General features: G+C 36.8%; 1 protein-coding gene across 2 annotated transcripts in view; it reads right to left on the bottom strand.

The window, feature by feature from the left end:
• The window catches only part of PDHX (pyruvate dehydrogenase complex component X), a 70,842-nt gene that overhangs the window by 26,877 nt on the left and 26,932 nt on the right, over positions 1–17,033 (bottom strand). For both annotated transcript variants that reach the window (XM_032357547.1, XM_032357546.1), the window contains exons 3-5: positions 13,129–13,229; positions 7,090–7,289; positions 4,234–4,332 (exon numbers count right to left, since the gene is read on the bottom strand). In XM_032357547.1, coding sequence (XP_032213438.1) covers positions 4,234–4,332; positions 7,090–7,289; positions 13,129–13,229 — 400 coding nt within the window. The remainder of the gene's footprint in view (positions 1–4,233; positions 4,333–7,089; positions 7,290–13,128; positions 13,230–17,033) is intronic.

Raw genomic sequence — 17,033 nt, 5'->3', positions numbered from 1 at the left:
TTCTGTCCATGAAATAATGAGTAAGATTCTACATGAAGAATTGGGTGGGCACTGAAAGCTGTAAAAATTAGGAGGAAAACAAATAAACCACATACTTCTGCACAAAAGCAGAAGAAACCCTGGTAGTTCATTCAGGGTAGAACCTTTTCTACGAGGATCCTTAGAGAGTAATTCATTTGGGTGGGCTATGACTTAGTTTTAAAAAGAAACACCACTGCAAACATGCTACACACTTCCTTGTCACACCTATCAGAGCTTTTCATGCTATGATATAAACACAAACATTAGCTACAGCTATGACTTAAGACATAGATATACAAAAGATACTAGGTTACAGGCAAAGATCTTAAATGTATTCTGTTTCTAACTGTGGACCTGCACTAGCTTTCCTAAAATAATCACATACAAAGGCAAAGTCAGGTCTGTATGCTTTTGTGCAACATACATTCTCAGCAATATGTTTCAGCAATATGTTTGCTCTGCTGCAACATTTAAAATAGCAACCCTAACACTGAGTTTACTTCATAAACACAATAGATCAGAGGCACTTCCACAGCAGTTGGAACTGATTTTTTTAATTCTGCTTGCATTTTTAGTTGACAGTGGAAGGAGCAAAGATGTCCCTCCAAATTTCAAGAATTTGTGCTGAGGTATTTTGGGGGAAGCTTAGCCTGCAATTTTTCAGTCTTATCAGAAGATGGTATTTCTGTAGGTGACAGCAAGCCAAAGTATTTTCCCGAAGGCCACCTTAATATTAAACTTAAAACACAGGCATCTTTAGCAGTATACAAAGCAAAAATCCTAAATAATGCATGCCTTCAGGATCAACTTTTCTCATGAAATCTTTGGTAATGTGTCAGATTTTGAAGACCAAAGGCTGACTCTCTTCTGGTGCAGAGTTAAAGAATAAGGACAGGAAAGAAAACTGGAAGTTAGGAGGAGGAAGATGGCAAAAATATTAAAAATATAACTCTACTTTAATAGTGCTTCCTTTGGGTATACAGCAAGACAATACCATTTTGTTTTCCTTAATAAACATTACATTACTATTATAACTTCAATTCAGGTTTTAAAAAAAAGCGCTATTTGTTCGTCATAGATATATAGGAAACACACGTGGCAAGAGAAGGGCGAAGGGAAGGAAGGGCTATTTCATTCCTCTGCTGTCACACCACTGCACTGCCTTCTAAAATATCACCTAATAACCGACTTCAAGATTTTTCTCGGATTATACCTTAACTTTTTATCCAGCTCCTAGATATCCTCCAACACAAGAAAAGTTGCCTTCTAAATGTTTACCTCCTGATTATTTCAATTATAACTACTGCTCTACTACCTATCAAACCTCCTCTCGACTCCCAAAATATCGCCTGCAAATAACCTTCACCTCACTGATCCTTATGCCTGTGGGCTTGTCTGCTCTGATGACAGGCTTCAGAGGTAACACATCACTCAATCCACCAAGACAAACAGTTTCCCAAAGCCCTTACTTGCACTTATGGAGCCAAAATTTGATTATCCGGACCAGACTCCCAAATTCATTCCTTGATTTGCTGCTATCCTGGTCTAGGCTCCCCATCTGATCCTTTATGAAAGCTTCTGGATTCTGTCCTTACAACACTGTCTAGGTCAATAATCTCCCTCTACTTCTTTCACCTACGTTCAAGCATTTTTTATCTTTCACCTGAATTACTTTATAAGCCTATTATCTCCTAACCTCAAGGTTTTTTCTGCTCCATTGTTATCTTCTACAAATCCATGGAATTAATCCAAGGTACAGCTATGATTACTATGATTACTTTACCAAAGATTTCACCAAATCTTGATCAATGATTAATGAATTAAATACAGACTCTTGGTCCTATCCCTCAGAAATACAGGTAAGTCTATTTGGTTACAAAAAAAGTTGCTTTATCCCATTTTTATGGAAAGCTTACTAAAAACACAGACGGGTAGATTAATAAAATCAAGGGACAAATTGGATGGATGTGGGAGAAAAACTAGGCTTAACTGGCTATGAAGATACTTAATTTTAACATTTTATGGCTAAGTGAAACTTTTTAACTCCTTTAAAACTTCACAGTCTTGGGGCACCTGGGTGGCTCAGTGGATTAAAGCCTCTGCCTTCAGCTCAGGTCATGATCCCAGGGTCCTGGGATCGAGCCCCGCATCGGGCTCTCTGCTCAGTGAGGAGCCTGCTTCCTCCTTTGTCCTCTCTCTCCGCCTGCCTCTCTGCCTACTTGTGATCTCTGTCTGTCAAATAAATAAATAAAATCTTTAAAAAAAAAAAAAAAAGAAACTTCACAGTCTAGGATACTACTTTTCAGTCATGGGGCAGGACAGCTGATTTACGCTGCATGTAGTATGGCAGAACTCACGGTATGCATTTAAGAGAACCACATACACGTCTGATGAACATATCGATACAGCTGTAATACAGGTAAATGAGGCTACCTAAGAATCAAACCTGGATTGCTCACCATTAAAAAAATGCCCTGAAATAAACCAATGTTTTATTTTTCTTTTAAGATTATTTATTTATTTATTTGAAAGAGACAGAGAATGAGTATGAGTAGGGGTAAGGGGCAGAGGGAGAGGAAGCAGCAGGTTCCCCACTGAGCAGGAAGCACTATGCAATCCTGGATTCCATCTCAGGACCCCGAGATCATGACCTGAGCCAAAGGCAAACACTTAACCCACTGAGCCACCACGTAGGCACCCTAAATCAATGCCTTAATGAAGAGTAAAATAATCTAGTGGAAAAAAAAAAATGTCCCTTGGTCCAGCACTGCCACTTAATTTCATAACCTTTCTCAACTTAAGAAATGTTAGCTGATATTACTGATCACTTTTATCAATAGTAAATGGGGAATAAGCATACTGCTTTAAAATGTTAACTCAATTTGAGTTACTACCACCAATAGAAATGTAACAGAGAGGCACCTGGGTGGTACAGATGGTTAGGCATCCAACTCTTGGTTTCAGCTTAAGTCATGATCTCAGGGTGATGATCTCAGCGTCTCAGCGATCTCAGCATTGCTCTGGGCTCTACGCTCAGTGCAGAGTCTGCTTAAGACTCTCTCTTCTTCTCCCTCTGCCCTCTCCTCACACTCTCTCTCTTTCTAAAATAACACACACCACTATAGCAATTTTACATCAATCATATGTCTAAAGGATTAATCTTTGTCTTCACCGCTAGACTAAGTTTCAATAGAGCAGGGACCATCTGCTCGCATACACTTTCTTTTTTTTTAAAGATTTTATTTATTCATCTGACAGACAGAGATCACAAGTAGGCAGAGAGACAGGCAGAGAGAGATGAAGGGAAGCAGGCTCCCTGCTTAGCAGAGAGCCCCATGCAGGGCTTGATCCCAGAACCCTGGGATCATGACCTGAGCCGAAGGCAGAGGCCTTAACCCACTGAGCCACCCAGGCACCCCTGTTCTTATACACTCTTAAAAGAAACAAAATGTAAACAAATAGAAAAACATATCAGTATTCTTGAATAGGAAGACTCAGGATCATCAAGACATCAGTCCCTCCCCAAGTTAACTGTAAAATGTGATACAATCCCAATAAAAACACCATCATTCCCCTGTACCATCAGGGCAAATGGACTGTTTAAAATTCATTTGGAAAGATAATAAAATAAGAATAAACCAAGAAAAGTGGGTCTATTTGAAAAAGAACAAGGAAACTATCAAATTTTAAACCTTACTATAAAGTATTTATAATTAAGAGTGTGGTACTGAACAAATCAGGTGAAACTCATGGACAGTGGACTGAAAAGAAAATCCAAAAAGAGCCAACCACATATGGAAATCACTTGGATCATACAAGTGACTAAAATCCAAACAGGTAAGAATGAAACTGTTTTTAAAAGGATATTTCCAGGTTTTAAAAATTTAAATGTGATTTAATCTTATTTCAAACAACCGTAAAACAATATAAAGTTTCATCACTCTGTACTCTATAATTTTCTGCATTTATCACTATTTCTAAGGATCTGGCTTAGTTACCGAATCAGAACCATTTTTCACTAATGCTGTAATTACTCCGAAATAAGTCTTGTATAGAATACAAGTCTGCACTCACAAAAGCAATTGAAAATACAAAGGAACAGTGTACGTCCTTTTAAATCTTAACACTGAATAAGCTCTTCTTTAAATACTTCCAGAAAAAGATGATCATGATAACTAATGGAATTGGTTATTACAAAAAGCACAAACATACTCTTTGGTGAATATCCCCCGAGGGCCAGTGGCTATCCCCTGGCTAGCATCCAGGGCATGTTTTTCCAGAATATTACGGGCAGCTGGACTTAAACGGAACCTAAGAAGAAAACGTGATGATTAAGAAAACCAATAAACACTCATAATTTGAACCAAATATACCTAAACATCAACAGTTCTACTGATAATTAGAAAAATAAAAATTTATAATAAAGTTAAAATTATTCCCATAGTCACAGGCAAATAAACTAATCCATACTAATTTGTTTATTTTACCACCCAAACATTTTCATACAAATTTAATTAGTTACTATTTCAAAATATTCTTTTAATAAGAGTATATATTCAAAAGGAGAGAGCTTCTATTTTGACTAATAACTTTTCACATGGCTCCTCATCAAACACATCAATAAGGAACTAACCACATTGCTCCTTCATTTTTTTGTGTGTGGTAAAATTTACAGAAAATTTACAATTTGCATACAATTGAGTGGCATTAAGTACAATTACCCTGTTGTGCAACCATTGCCATCATCCATCTCCAGAATTTTCATTCTCTCAAACTGAAACTCTGTACCTGGTAAACAGTAATTCCCCATTCCTGCCCTACCTCCCTGCACCAAGCAGCTGGCATTCTACTGTCTTTACTAATTTGACTAGTCTAGGTAACTCATAAAAGTGGAATCATACGGTATTTGTTCTTTTGTAATTGGCTTATTTTACTTTAATGTCTTTAAGATTCATCCACATCATCGTATGTTTGTCAGTATTTCCTTCCTTTTCAAAGCTGAGTAACATTAACATTCCATTGTATGTATATAGCACATTTTGGACACATGGGTTGTTCTCACCTTCTGGCCTCTGTGCATAAGGCTGCTTGCTATCCACAGCTGTACAATTATCAACGTGAGTTCCTGCTTTCAATTCTTTTGAGTGTGTACCCAGAGAAGGAATTGCTGGGTCATATGGTAATTCTATTCTTAGTTTTCTGAGGAACTGCTGTACTGTTTTCCAAGTGACTGCACCATTTCACACTCCCACCAACAGTGCACAAGGGTTCAGCCCCTATATCCCCATCAACACATTATTACTATTTTTAACAGGAGCCAATCCAGTGAATGTGCAGTGGCAGCTCGCTGTGACACTGTGTGGCAATTCCCTCATGACTAGTGACACTGAGCACCTTTTTGCATGTTTATTGGCCATTCACGCATCTTCTTTGGACGAAATGTATATTTGAGTACTTTGCCTATTCTAATTGGGTTGTTAGTTTTGTGTTGCTGAATTTTATCACTCATGTATTTTTAAAAGTCATTATTATTTACATAAAAGCATTTTTATTTCACATATGCCAGGAGAGTAAGTGGCAAAAACTTATGTTGATTGTTAGACATGGAAAGAGATACACCAAATAGTGACACAACTACTAAGTATCTACTTTTCAGGTAAGATGTTTAGATAAAGCAGCAAATACAAAAGACTATACAGTCAGATAAAGAAAATGAGTCAAAGGGGCTAAGTCCTGAACTTTATAACCAAGAAATGGAGAACAAATGTTGTGCTTGCTGTATTTCAGAGAAATAGCTCTCGGTGATATGGGCTCACTGCTATCAGTCTTCAGATTTTTAAAAAGAAACTGAAATTTTAGATTTCTTAATGTAAGATTAACTACAACCAATTCAAAAATTTATTTAAAAAAAAAAATCACTGTGTGGGCCAACATTGCATAGTTCACAGGTCTGAGGAGGTTTTTTTTGTTTGTTTGTTTTGTTTTGTTTTGTTTTAAGTAGGCTCCACACTGGATGGGACTTCAATGCAGGAGGCCTGAACTCACGACCCTGGCACCAAAACCTGAACTGAGATCAAGAGCCTGATGCTTAACGACTGAGCCACCCAGGTGCCCTAGGTCTGCTGCTTTTTCTATACCTCGGGGCTGCACATTAAGTCTCTAGTGATGGATCTTCCAGAATGATAGAGGACATGCCATGATCTCTGCCTAAGGAGAAGAGCAGTTAAGTACCTCCATGACTCTACCTTCTGATTTCCATGGTAAATGAAAGAGAAAATAAAGGGAAGTTAAAGCAACACAGCGAGAAATGCTGTGGGGAGGGGGATGGAAATTTACAACTCAGCACTTCAAAATCCTTGACAAAAACTGACACTGGTAATGTAAGGAAAAACATTTTAAAATGCTGAAGGATCTGTGTTTTAAGTTCAAAAGCGGTATTTAAGAGGACCTTTCTTAAGAACTTTTTCTTATAAAGAAAAAGTAATCTTGTACAGAGAATATTAAATAAATGAACCTGTTAAAATTTTCCAAATCCATCAATTAAAGCTATGTAAGGCTGAAGTGAAATGGTGTTTACTAAGTCTGTGTGTTATCCAGGACCAAAACTGAGCTCCAGTCTCTGTCAGACATTCGAATGCAATACAGATGTAAAGGAATGCATGTTAGGATGCCAATTCTATTTTATGTCAGTTATCCATTTAGAACTGGAATTCCCATTACGGTAACTAGAACACAGTATGAAGCCTGGTGTACTGAATTCCATCTTACAATCCTAAAACCTACTTCAAGCTCAACATGGACACAGACTATTTGCTTTGTTCTCCACCAGGTGAGCAGGGTTTTCATACTACCTGGAAAGTGACAGGTATTCAATAACTGTTTATTGAATGAACAATGAGAGTAAAAGAATCATCCTAGGCCTCAGTTACCTAAGAGAAAAAGGGAAGATCACCTACTTCCTACGTAAGGTGCAGAAATGTTTTAAATATGACAATAATTAAAATATCCTAAAAGCTGCTGTAATTTTTTTTTTTTTTTAAACATCAGCATCCAAATAAACATACTCACTGCAGTTTTTCCAGTGTGTGTTCCTTTTTGACGGGAGGAGAAATTTGGGGTTCGGGTGGAGGACAAGGCACTGCTGGTTTTGAAGCTGGCGATGGAGGACCTACATCTTTGGGGATTTCAACATGTTTCCAATCTTCTCCTTCTTCAACTAGCAAACCAATTAGTGAACCTAGTCGTATATTTTTAGATCCTTCTTCAACCTGTATTTTACAAAGAAAATAATTGCAGAGATGGAAAGGCTCATGATCATATGAAGTAGTTTAGGTAATTCTGTACTGATTAGAAAGATCTCTTAATTTGAGCTAAAATCTGCTTCTAAGTCAGCTTGCTTCCTCCTTCCACCCCCCACTGTCCTTTCTTACTGCTATACCTGCTATACCGCTATACCCCAGGATACCTTCCTTCACCGCTCTTCCCATCCCAGTTATTAATGCTACATCCTGGGAAAACGAAACAAAACAAAACACGAGAATTTCTCCTCTGACAGCTTTCAAATATCTAAGAGCACTCATTACCATCTTCCTTTTGACGTCCAGCCGTACAAATCCAAACCAGGAGACTGTGGTTTACTTCAACTATTTGTCTTTCTCAGATAGCTTCTTGTTACAATAGCTTAGGAATCCCAAGAGCTCACAATGAATTAAGTACCCTAAATTAGTCCTTTTACTAACATTAACCTAATGTAGAATGTATTCTGTAAACTTAGTCTTTAGAAAAAAGCATAGCCCATCACAGAAACAGAATTGTTTAACTACTCTGGTTAATGCTGGTTTCTGTCTTTCCTTACACCCAATTTTTCCCATACATATCTATTTACAAAACCTGACAAATAAAATAAAATCCCATGAATTTTTACAAGTACATCAGAAACACGGTGGTGTCTCAGCTAATCAATCTTTCATAGCTAATGTCAATTAAAAGGATAAGTAAGATTGAATTCTAAAAAAACTTATATGTATTTCAAACATTTCAGCACATTAACTCATAGACAAAGGACTGATTTTTATTTACTTAAAGAAGTTCCTAGGGAAACTTCAGATGACAATGTTTTTAAAGTTCAGTACTGGAAGAAAATGTCATTCCTTTAAAATTTTTATTATTATCTTTCAATTACATTAAATAAAGCTCATTACAGATGTAATTTAATGAATAATAGAATGAGAGGCTGTAGGATGTTCGCTAATATAGTAATTATAACTAAGAACATAACTCTAAAATGGGCTTGACATTTCTGATTAACATTAAATTTGATGCTTATTAGTATGTATGCTATTCTAAAAATAAATAAGGCATAAACCATGGGATTTAGGAAGCTTTTTAAGTTTACTAATTACTGATGGAGAACAGAAATAATGCTTCAGTGAAGCAAAAAACATATATATAAGAAAAAAGTATAGAATATAGGGGTATCTAATGAATTTCAAGCTGTGAAAAAATAATAAACAGCTCAAGAACAATTTGTTCAGCTGTCTGTCAACACACTAAAATAAAAAGCTTTAGTTCTGTGTACTACTCGGAGTTTTTGTACTATTATGTCAAAAAGATGAGTAAATTTGATGTTAAATACAAATTTTGTTAAATACAAAAACCAAACTCAACACAGGTCAAGAATGGACTTCAGAGGAGTGCCCTTTGGTAAGCGTTGGAAAGTCTCACCTCAAGGCCCACCCCAACTCCCCAGGCTGGCGGGACTGGGGAGTAGACAGCAACATGGGACAGTAGGACAGAAGCCTGGGGCACCTGCTTCTCCAAACACCCACACATGGGCTGAACTCTATCCCGAGGGACAGACGCCTAGGATGGAGCCTCTTTCTTTACAAGAGACATTCCATTAGGTGGACAGGAATCATCTGCAAAGACAGCCCGCCCGAGCTCAGCAGCGTCCCCCGAGGATGTGAGATGGGGAAGTCGAGAGACAAGATCTCTAGAGCAGAAATTCCCAACAGAGAAATTATTTGAGGGAGTTCACTCCATTTAAGGTGGTGGTAAAAAACTGTGCTTTGAAGTGAAGTTAAAAAATAATCAGTAAGTTAAGTATTTTCTTCTGTAAAATCGAATAGTGTGAGAGCTGCTGAGCACAGAAGGAGTGTGCACTGTGGTGAGGGGAGAGAAGCAGTCATATGACTGACTGATCGGGTTTGAAACCTTAGTAGGTATTTTCCATCATGGCTTCAACCATCGTATAGTTTGAAACTGTCTATATCCTTTTAAACATTTTAACTTAAATGCACAATGAATTTCGGTCTGAAAGGAAGATACATAAGAAACACTGAAGCTGAAACAAATCAATGACAAGTTAAAAATGCAGAGGGGGAAAAAAAATGCAGAGGGGGAGCAAAAACACTCATTAAGTCCTTGACTAACAGTTTGACAGTCAAGTGCCAGGCACTGTTCTAGCACTATGTCAACTCACTGAACTCTCCTAATGACTGTAGGAGGTAAGTGATGTTAATATTCAAGTAGAGATAAGGAAACTGAAGCACAGAAAGATTAAAACGACTTGTTCAAAATCGTTAAGACCAGTAGGTATCCAAGCCAAGACTCAAATGTAATCTGACATTACAGGTAGCATTCAACACGCCAAGTACCAAATCCGTAAACTGCATTCACAGGACCAAAATTATCATACAGCAGTTCAAGATCATGCTCCTACTTTAAAAAACAAGCTTAACAGAGAGGAAGATATAGACCAGATTACAGTTCAGTCAGCTTTTAATTCAGAGGGAACACAGACTCATCTACCACTGTAATATGTCATTTATCCATTTCAACATGAAAAAATTAGAACTGAGACTATCTCTCATTTAGTAGAATTTCCTTTGAATTTTGAGGGTTATTTTCTCAATTAAAAATGCTATTGTCTACAGAGAAGAATCAATTGAAGGTCTCACAATGCCCAATTTCAACCATAAACTTTCAAACAATGAAATGCAACTTTGAAGTTGACTCAGGCAATTTAATGAAAAATAAAGGGTGAAAGGGACCTAACAATAAAGTCATACTGAAAAAATACATTAAAAAAAATAGATTCTTTAGAAAAACACCAGTGACACAGTATTAGAGTGAGATGCAGCTAAGAAACTGAAGAACATGAATAGTACCAAAAATATTCTTTGTTAATTTTTAATTTTAGGATGATCAACAAAAAGAAGCATTTTTTTTCCTTTTTAAGTAAACTCTCCCGACATGGGGCTTGAACTCATGACCCAGAGATCAAGAGTTGCATGCTCCACCAACTAGCCAGCCAGACATCCCTAAAGGAAGGACTTCTTAAAATTTTGCTTTAATATTCGTGGATTTTCGTTTTCAGAAAGAACTCTGGTTTTTTTTTTTAAGATTTTATTTGTTCACCTGACAGACAGAGATCACAAGTAGACAGAGAGGCAGGCAGAGAGAGAGAGGGAAGCAGGCTCCCCGCTGAGCAGAGAGCCCAAGGCAGGACTCGATCCCAGGACCCTGAGATCATGACCCGAGCCGAAGGCAGCGGCTTAACCCACTGAGCCACCCAGGTGCCCAAGAATTCTGTTTTTGAAAATGATTTTGAAAAATAATGGTCTATCAATGCTATAAAAATCAATGAATGTTTTGACAGTCAGTACATTAAAATGTCAAAAAATTATGTACATTTAAATAATCTTAAGGTCATACAACCTTTTCATCCCCAAAAGTATCCTGGTTTGCAATAAATCATATAATAACCTTAAAATGTTAGAAGTCAAACAAGACAATCTTTAATAAATTCTTCAAATAGGAGTTCCTGGGTGGCTCAGTCAGTTATGCACGTGACTCTTGATTTCAGCTCAGGTCATGATCTCAGGGTTGTGAGATGGAGCCCCGTATTAGGCTCCACACTAGGCGTGGAGCCTGTTTAAGATTCTCTCCCTCTCCATCTGCCGTCCCCCCCCAAAACAAACAAACAAACAAAAACCCCAAATATGTCATCCTAATATTCTACTTTATTAACATCACTTAAAATGCCTGCTGAATTAATTTAAGACTAAGCTTATGAATTGATACATGTGTAAAAATTTAAGGTATTCTGTACAATTTACTAGTTAGTAATTAAGTAAGAATTTAACAACTTTCTCATTAGCTGAACTAAACTGGAAATAAATCCTAAAATTATCTACACTGACAGCAATTATTCTTTATTAACATTATTAAAAGCTTCTAAGCTTTTTTCTGATTCTAACTGAAACATAATAAATATTATTTCATATAAAATGGAAATCGGATGCAAAACTTACGAATGAGAACAAAGAGATATGAAACTGGGCAGGGGGAGGGGAAGAATCCTTTCAAAACTAGGCAAACAAATCTCCATGAAGAACATGATAGCTAAAGTTTCTGATGGTTTAAAAAATGTGTGCAAGCTAAAAACTAGAGCTTTCTATTATCACTTGCCTTTTAATTTGATTAATCTCCAACTCCTTGATTCTCAAAGTAAAGATCTCGTATAAGTATTCTTATTAAAATCAGTTTATATGTACTCATATGAGAACTGTTCCACAATGAAAGACAAAGGTGCAACCTGCATGGAGGTGGGAGGGCTGAGAGTAGAGAGGGGTGAATGACTAAAAACCCCAGGGATATCACCAAATATCACTTTGATTCTTTTTCTCCATAAAACTGTTACATTGTGACATGCATATACTCCCATTCCTATTATTCAAAACGCATGTGGAATAATAATAAAGCCATAAAGCCCTAAAATACACATACAATCTTTTCTTTGGCAAGGAAGTACCCATTTGTGCAGCTAAAGCCCTTATTAATCATACCCTTCCCTCAGCCCCCTACCTTTTTAGAGCATTCGGGCCCAGATAAATAGGCACTACCGACCTCTAACACTGCTAGCAATTTGAAATGCATTACTAAGCAGCTAAGTGGGAAAAGCTATCAATTCTGGAAGCCTTTCATAGTCAAACAATCCAGAGCCAGGGCCAAGAACACAGCTTGCCAAAAGCATTCACAATAAAATGTAGCTGGGTTTATTACATATGGTAATTCAAACAATCTTTCCCTTTTTTAAAATGCTGCATAAATTAGTTGAAGAAACTATTCTTGGTATGAATATTTATATTTTCCTCATTAATTTTACTTTTCATTCATATTTCCTTCAAGGAAGTATTTTCAACACTGTTAATAATGTAGATGACAAGTAAAGGAAGTTTGATAATTAGAATTTAAAAAGCAGCATATAAATGATGAAAAGAGGGAAAAGGATTTTCTAGTAAGAAACACGAGTGAAAAACCCTGTCTAGATCTACATCTAATTAGACTATAACATTTGGGTGAAATGTACAAAGGAAGGTGCTGTATCCATTCCCAAAACAGAGGAGAGCCGGTATCTCAGAATTAAAAACATATCAACAATGGACTTCGAGCAGATGTGCAAACCAAACTACAGAGGCATGAATGGATATTTACTGTTCAGTTGCAAACAACCAATACAAATTATTAGATAAACATACAGATTGACACAGGGGCTAATGGTCACCAAGAGCTGAGTAAGTAATTATAATAATAATGAAAGTAGCAATATTTATTGATGCTTGGTGGGTGACAAGTCTTGTAATGAGTGTATATGTATTATCTCAATCTCTACTACTGCTCCATGGTGCATATATTATTATTAACTCTACTTTATTATGAAGAAAAAGGCACACAGAGGTTAAAGAGTTTGCCAATCACGGGGCGCCTGGGTGCCTCAGTCAGTTGAGCATCTGACTTTTGGTTTCAGCTCAGGTCATGATGTCAGGTTAGTGAGATCAAGCCCCAGGCTGGGTTCCACGCTCAGCATGGAGTCTGCTTGAGATTCTCTGTCTCCTTCTGTTCCTCCCCCTGCTTGTGCTTTCTCTCTCTCCCTCAAATAAACAAAATTTTTAAAAATAAATTTAAAAAGTACAATTAAAAATGATAAAAACATACTATGTAGATATAGACGATACAACACTATAAATACAGTGGTAAAAATAAAAGGAACTTCACACTTAAGAGATCTTTATCCCGTTGAAGATAATCAAAATAAAAACTTACCACTATTTTGGCCAAGATGCCATCATCACTTGCATCTAAGGTAACCACAGCCTTGTCAGTCTCTATTTCACATAAGGCATCTCCAGCACTCACAGCTTCACCTACAAAACAGGACTGGGTTTGTTTTGTTTTTTAAAATATGAATGTTAATTATGTGGGCTGGAGTGTGTGCTAAGTGCATAAAACATGAATAATGAATACCAAAATATCTGGTAGCTAGCTCTGGGCTGTAGAACTACAAGTAATTTTCACTGTGTATGTGAGTGGGTTTGCATGTGTGTAAGGTTTGTTGTATTTTCCAAAAGCTCTGTAATAGACATAAACTACATTTGTTATAATAAAAATAGCAATTACAAAAGATTATTAACAGATATTAAAAATGAAATCACATTTTAGAAACAATAGCAATGAATGCATAGACTTTTCAAACAAATCAATTCCCGACCTATTCCTTTCTTTTTAATATAGTTTGACTATTATTCCACAAGGAGAAAAGTTTTACAATTAATACCACTTCTGGGGTAACACTGTAGCATAAATTCAGAAACCCTGTTGGCACTGCAGAGCATAAATAAATAAAGCATATTAAACAAAAAAAAAAAACAATGTCAAAGACACAACTGAGGTCAAATAAGAAACATTTCTGTATAACAGAAACAATATGGAAACTCAAAAATGTTGAGCAAGACCTGACTTGCTGTTTCTGGATCTAGAAGCAGGTGAGGGTGGAGGGGCTAGGAAGGGGGAATGGTTAGCAGGGAGAATGCAGTGGTTTCCTTTGGAATAAAGAAAACAAAAAGTGATTTGCTGCAGACATGGTTGCAGATCAGAATGTCCTCTTAAAGCTTGGGCTGGGTCAGTTTTTCTACTCATAGTAGAAGCCAATAAAGGGGGCAATCAAGACCTGTAGAGTAGGATTATGGCTTTAATCAGAACTGTAGGTCTAGGAAGGTAGGGTATAAAACACTACCTCAATACCAGGATCTGAGCCAAGCCACTCTCTGGCTCCATTACTGCATCTGCTGATACTTCCAGTATCAACAGCAAAATTCCTAGACTGGGGGTGGGGAAAGGAAGAGTGGGGGGCAAGTGGAAAGACATTGAAACACAAACAAAAAGTCTTTTAAAAGAAAAAGAAGGAAGGAAGGAAGGAAGGGATAGTTAGTTCCAAAACATTTTAGGAAATTTAATGCTAAGAAAGAAAACCACAAAACCAATAATGGAAACAGAAATTTATTTCAGACGTAATTCATTCAGTGCAACCTGCCAGAGATTTTTAAGTAAGTATTCTGAGGATGTTCAGAAATACAAATGAAGGTAAAAGATCCATCATGAGAACAAGAGATAAAAAACAATGTACAGAAATGAAACAAATGACATCACATATGAAGGAAAAACCTAATTAGAAATCTTGGAAATGAAAAATACAGTCATTGAAATAAAGAGAAACAATCAATGGGATGTATTCTAGACTGGACATAGTAAAGTGAATTAGTAAATTAAAGGCAGCATTAAGAACTACCTGAAACTTACTACGTGCAGAGAAGATTAAAAATAGAAGAAAGCAGATTGAGAGACAGAGAGAGAGACAGAGTGAGGTTGCAATGTTTGTCTAATGGATTTTCCAAGAGAAGACTGGAGGGAATAATGAAAAAGCAATACATGAGAAGATAATTGCTGAGAATTTTCTACAATGGAAAATACATATCCTCAACATGAAAGAGCTCTGAATGAGTTTAGAGCATTGTAAACTACACTGTATTGACTAGGAAGGGGCACTGGGAGCCTTGTAGCTTGCTGGCAATATTATTAATCTTGACTAGGTGGTGGTAACCTGGTTATACGTGTATGAAAAATTAATTGAGCTCATATTTCCTAAAATTAAAACCTCACTAAAAGAATTAAGCAGAAAAAAGTATTAAGACTGTATGAATCCACATTACATACACTGCAGTGAAATACCATACAATAATTCTATACGATAAAAACAACCTTAAAATCTATCAGAGGAATATTAAGCAAGATTATGTCAATGGAAATGACAGAGAGCATACTTCTCAGAAGCTGTAATAAAGGTCAGAGATAATGGAGTAATATCTTCAAAAAGCTGAGGAAAACTAACTTTCTAGAATGTTATACGCAACCAAACCATCATTCAAGAATAAAGGAAAAGTGGGGCACCTGGGTGGCTCAGCCATTTACGTGTCTCACTCTAGATTTCAGCAGGTCATAATCTCAAGGTTGTGGGCTGTGCCATCGACCCCTGTGTCAGGCTCTGCTCTGTGTGGAACCTGCTTAATATTCTCTCTCTCTCCTCCTCCTCTGCCCTTATTCCATCCTTTCTTTCATTAAAAAAAAAAAAGAGAGAGAGAGAGAGACTAAAGGAAAAGGATTCTTTAGACATAAAAGGCTAAGAAATACGACCTACTGATGAGCTATTAAAAAATGCAGTTCATTAAGAAGAAAAATGGACACAGGAGGGGATCAATGGACTACATGAAACAAGTTACTACAGAAATTGATAGAATGGTAACTATGAATCATTTAAAAGCTAATTTCCGAGGGTTTAAAAAATGTAAAACTCAAACTCTAAAAAACAGCGAGCTGGATAAGAAAACGTTTAGTTGATGGTTAGAGCATGCAAAGAACTTCTGATACAAATAGGCAGGAAAAATGCTAAATAACTCTAGATTTTATTACCAAGACTTAAATATGCATCCAAAATACTTAATGATGTACACCCCCCAAGCAGAAATATATTCTACAGCATTCCGCAAAGCAGAGAAAAAATAAAATAAAAACTATCATCCAACTGAAGACAGACACGTGGAAAAGAAAAAAATTAAAAATACACCGAAATTGTAGAAATAAGTCCAAATGTATCAGTAATTGCAATAAATATAAATAAATATATTAAAACAACCTACTAAAAGCAGCAGCAATTACCCAAATGAATACAAAAAAATAAAATCTGGATAAATGTGGCTTACAGAGACATACCTAAAACAAAACCAGAATAAAAATATAGGTACAGAGAAACATGTAATATACAAATACACTCCCTCCCACATATACCAAAAATAGCTAATTCAGCAGTATTCATAGGCACACTCAATAAAAGAACATGAAGAAAAATCTAAAACATTACGATAAATATACTCTGGAAGGAAGTTCACTGTACAGAAACTATACTGTACACCAAGATGGTCACACAGATGGTTATATTATCTTCGGTTAACAGTTTGGAACCGCCAATATAAACTATTTTAATGGAATCAACATTATCTGTTAGATGATATTTATGAAACACCTAAAAGGAGATTACTGGCCTAGCCCCAAAGAGATTTTTCTACTCAGAAAATATTTATTGAGGCGCCTCGGTGGCTCAGTGGATTAAGCCGCTGCCTTCAGCTCAGGTCATGACTGGGATAGAGCCCCACATCGGGCTCTCTGCTCTGCGGGGAGCCTGTTTCCTCCTCTCTCTCTGCCTGCCTCTTGCCGACTTGTGATCTCTGTCTGTCAAATAAATAAATAAAATAAATCTTTAAAAAAATATATATTTATTAAAAATGCTTTAGGGCGGGCGCTTGGGTGGCTCAGCGGGGTAAGCCTCTGCCTTCGGCTCAGGTCATGATCCCATGGTCCTGAATCGAGCCCCGCATGGGGCTCTCTGCTCAGCAGGGAGTCTGCTTCCTCCTCTCTGCCTGCCTCTCTGCCTACTTGTGATCTCTGTCAAATAATAAATAAATAAAAGTTTTAAAAAATACTTTAGGGCACTGAGGATACAGCAGTGGTGGGGGGAGGTTAAGATTCTAACCTCAAGCTTGCTTACTATCTAGTGACAATTAACTGGAGATTATGGTGGGATTAGGTCAAGTTAGGATGCCACAGGAACATCCAGGAGG

This window comes from Mustela erminea, chromosome 9, assembly GCF_009829155.1.
Source record: "Mustela erminea isolate mMusErm1 chromosome 9, mMusErm1.Pri, whole genome shotgun sequence".
NCBI classification, from domain to species: domain Eukaryota; kingdom Metazoa; phylum Chordata; class Mammalia; order Carnivora; family Mustelidae; genus Mustela; species Mustela erminea.
This window is presented reverse-complemented; position numbering and strand designations above follow the sequence as displayed.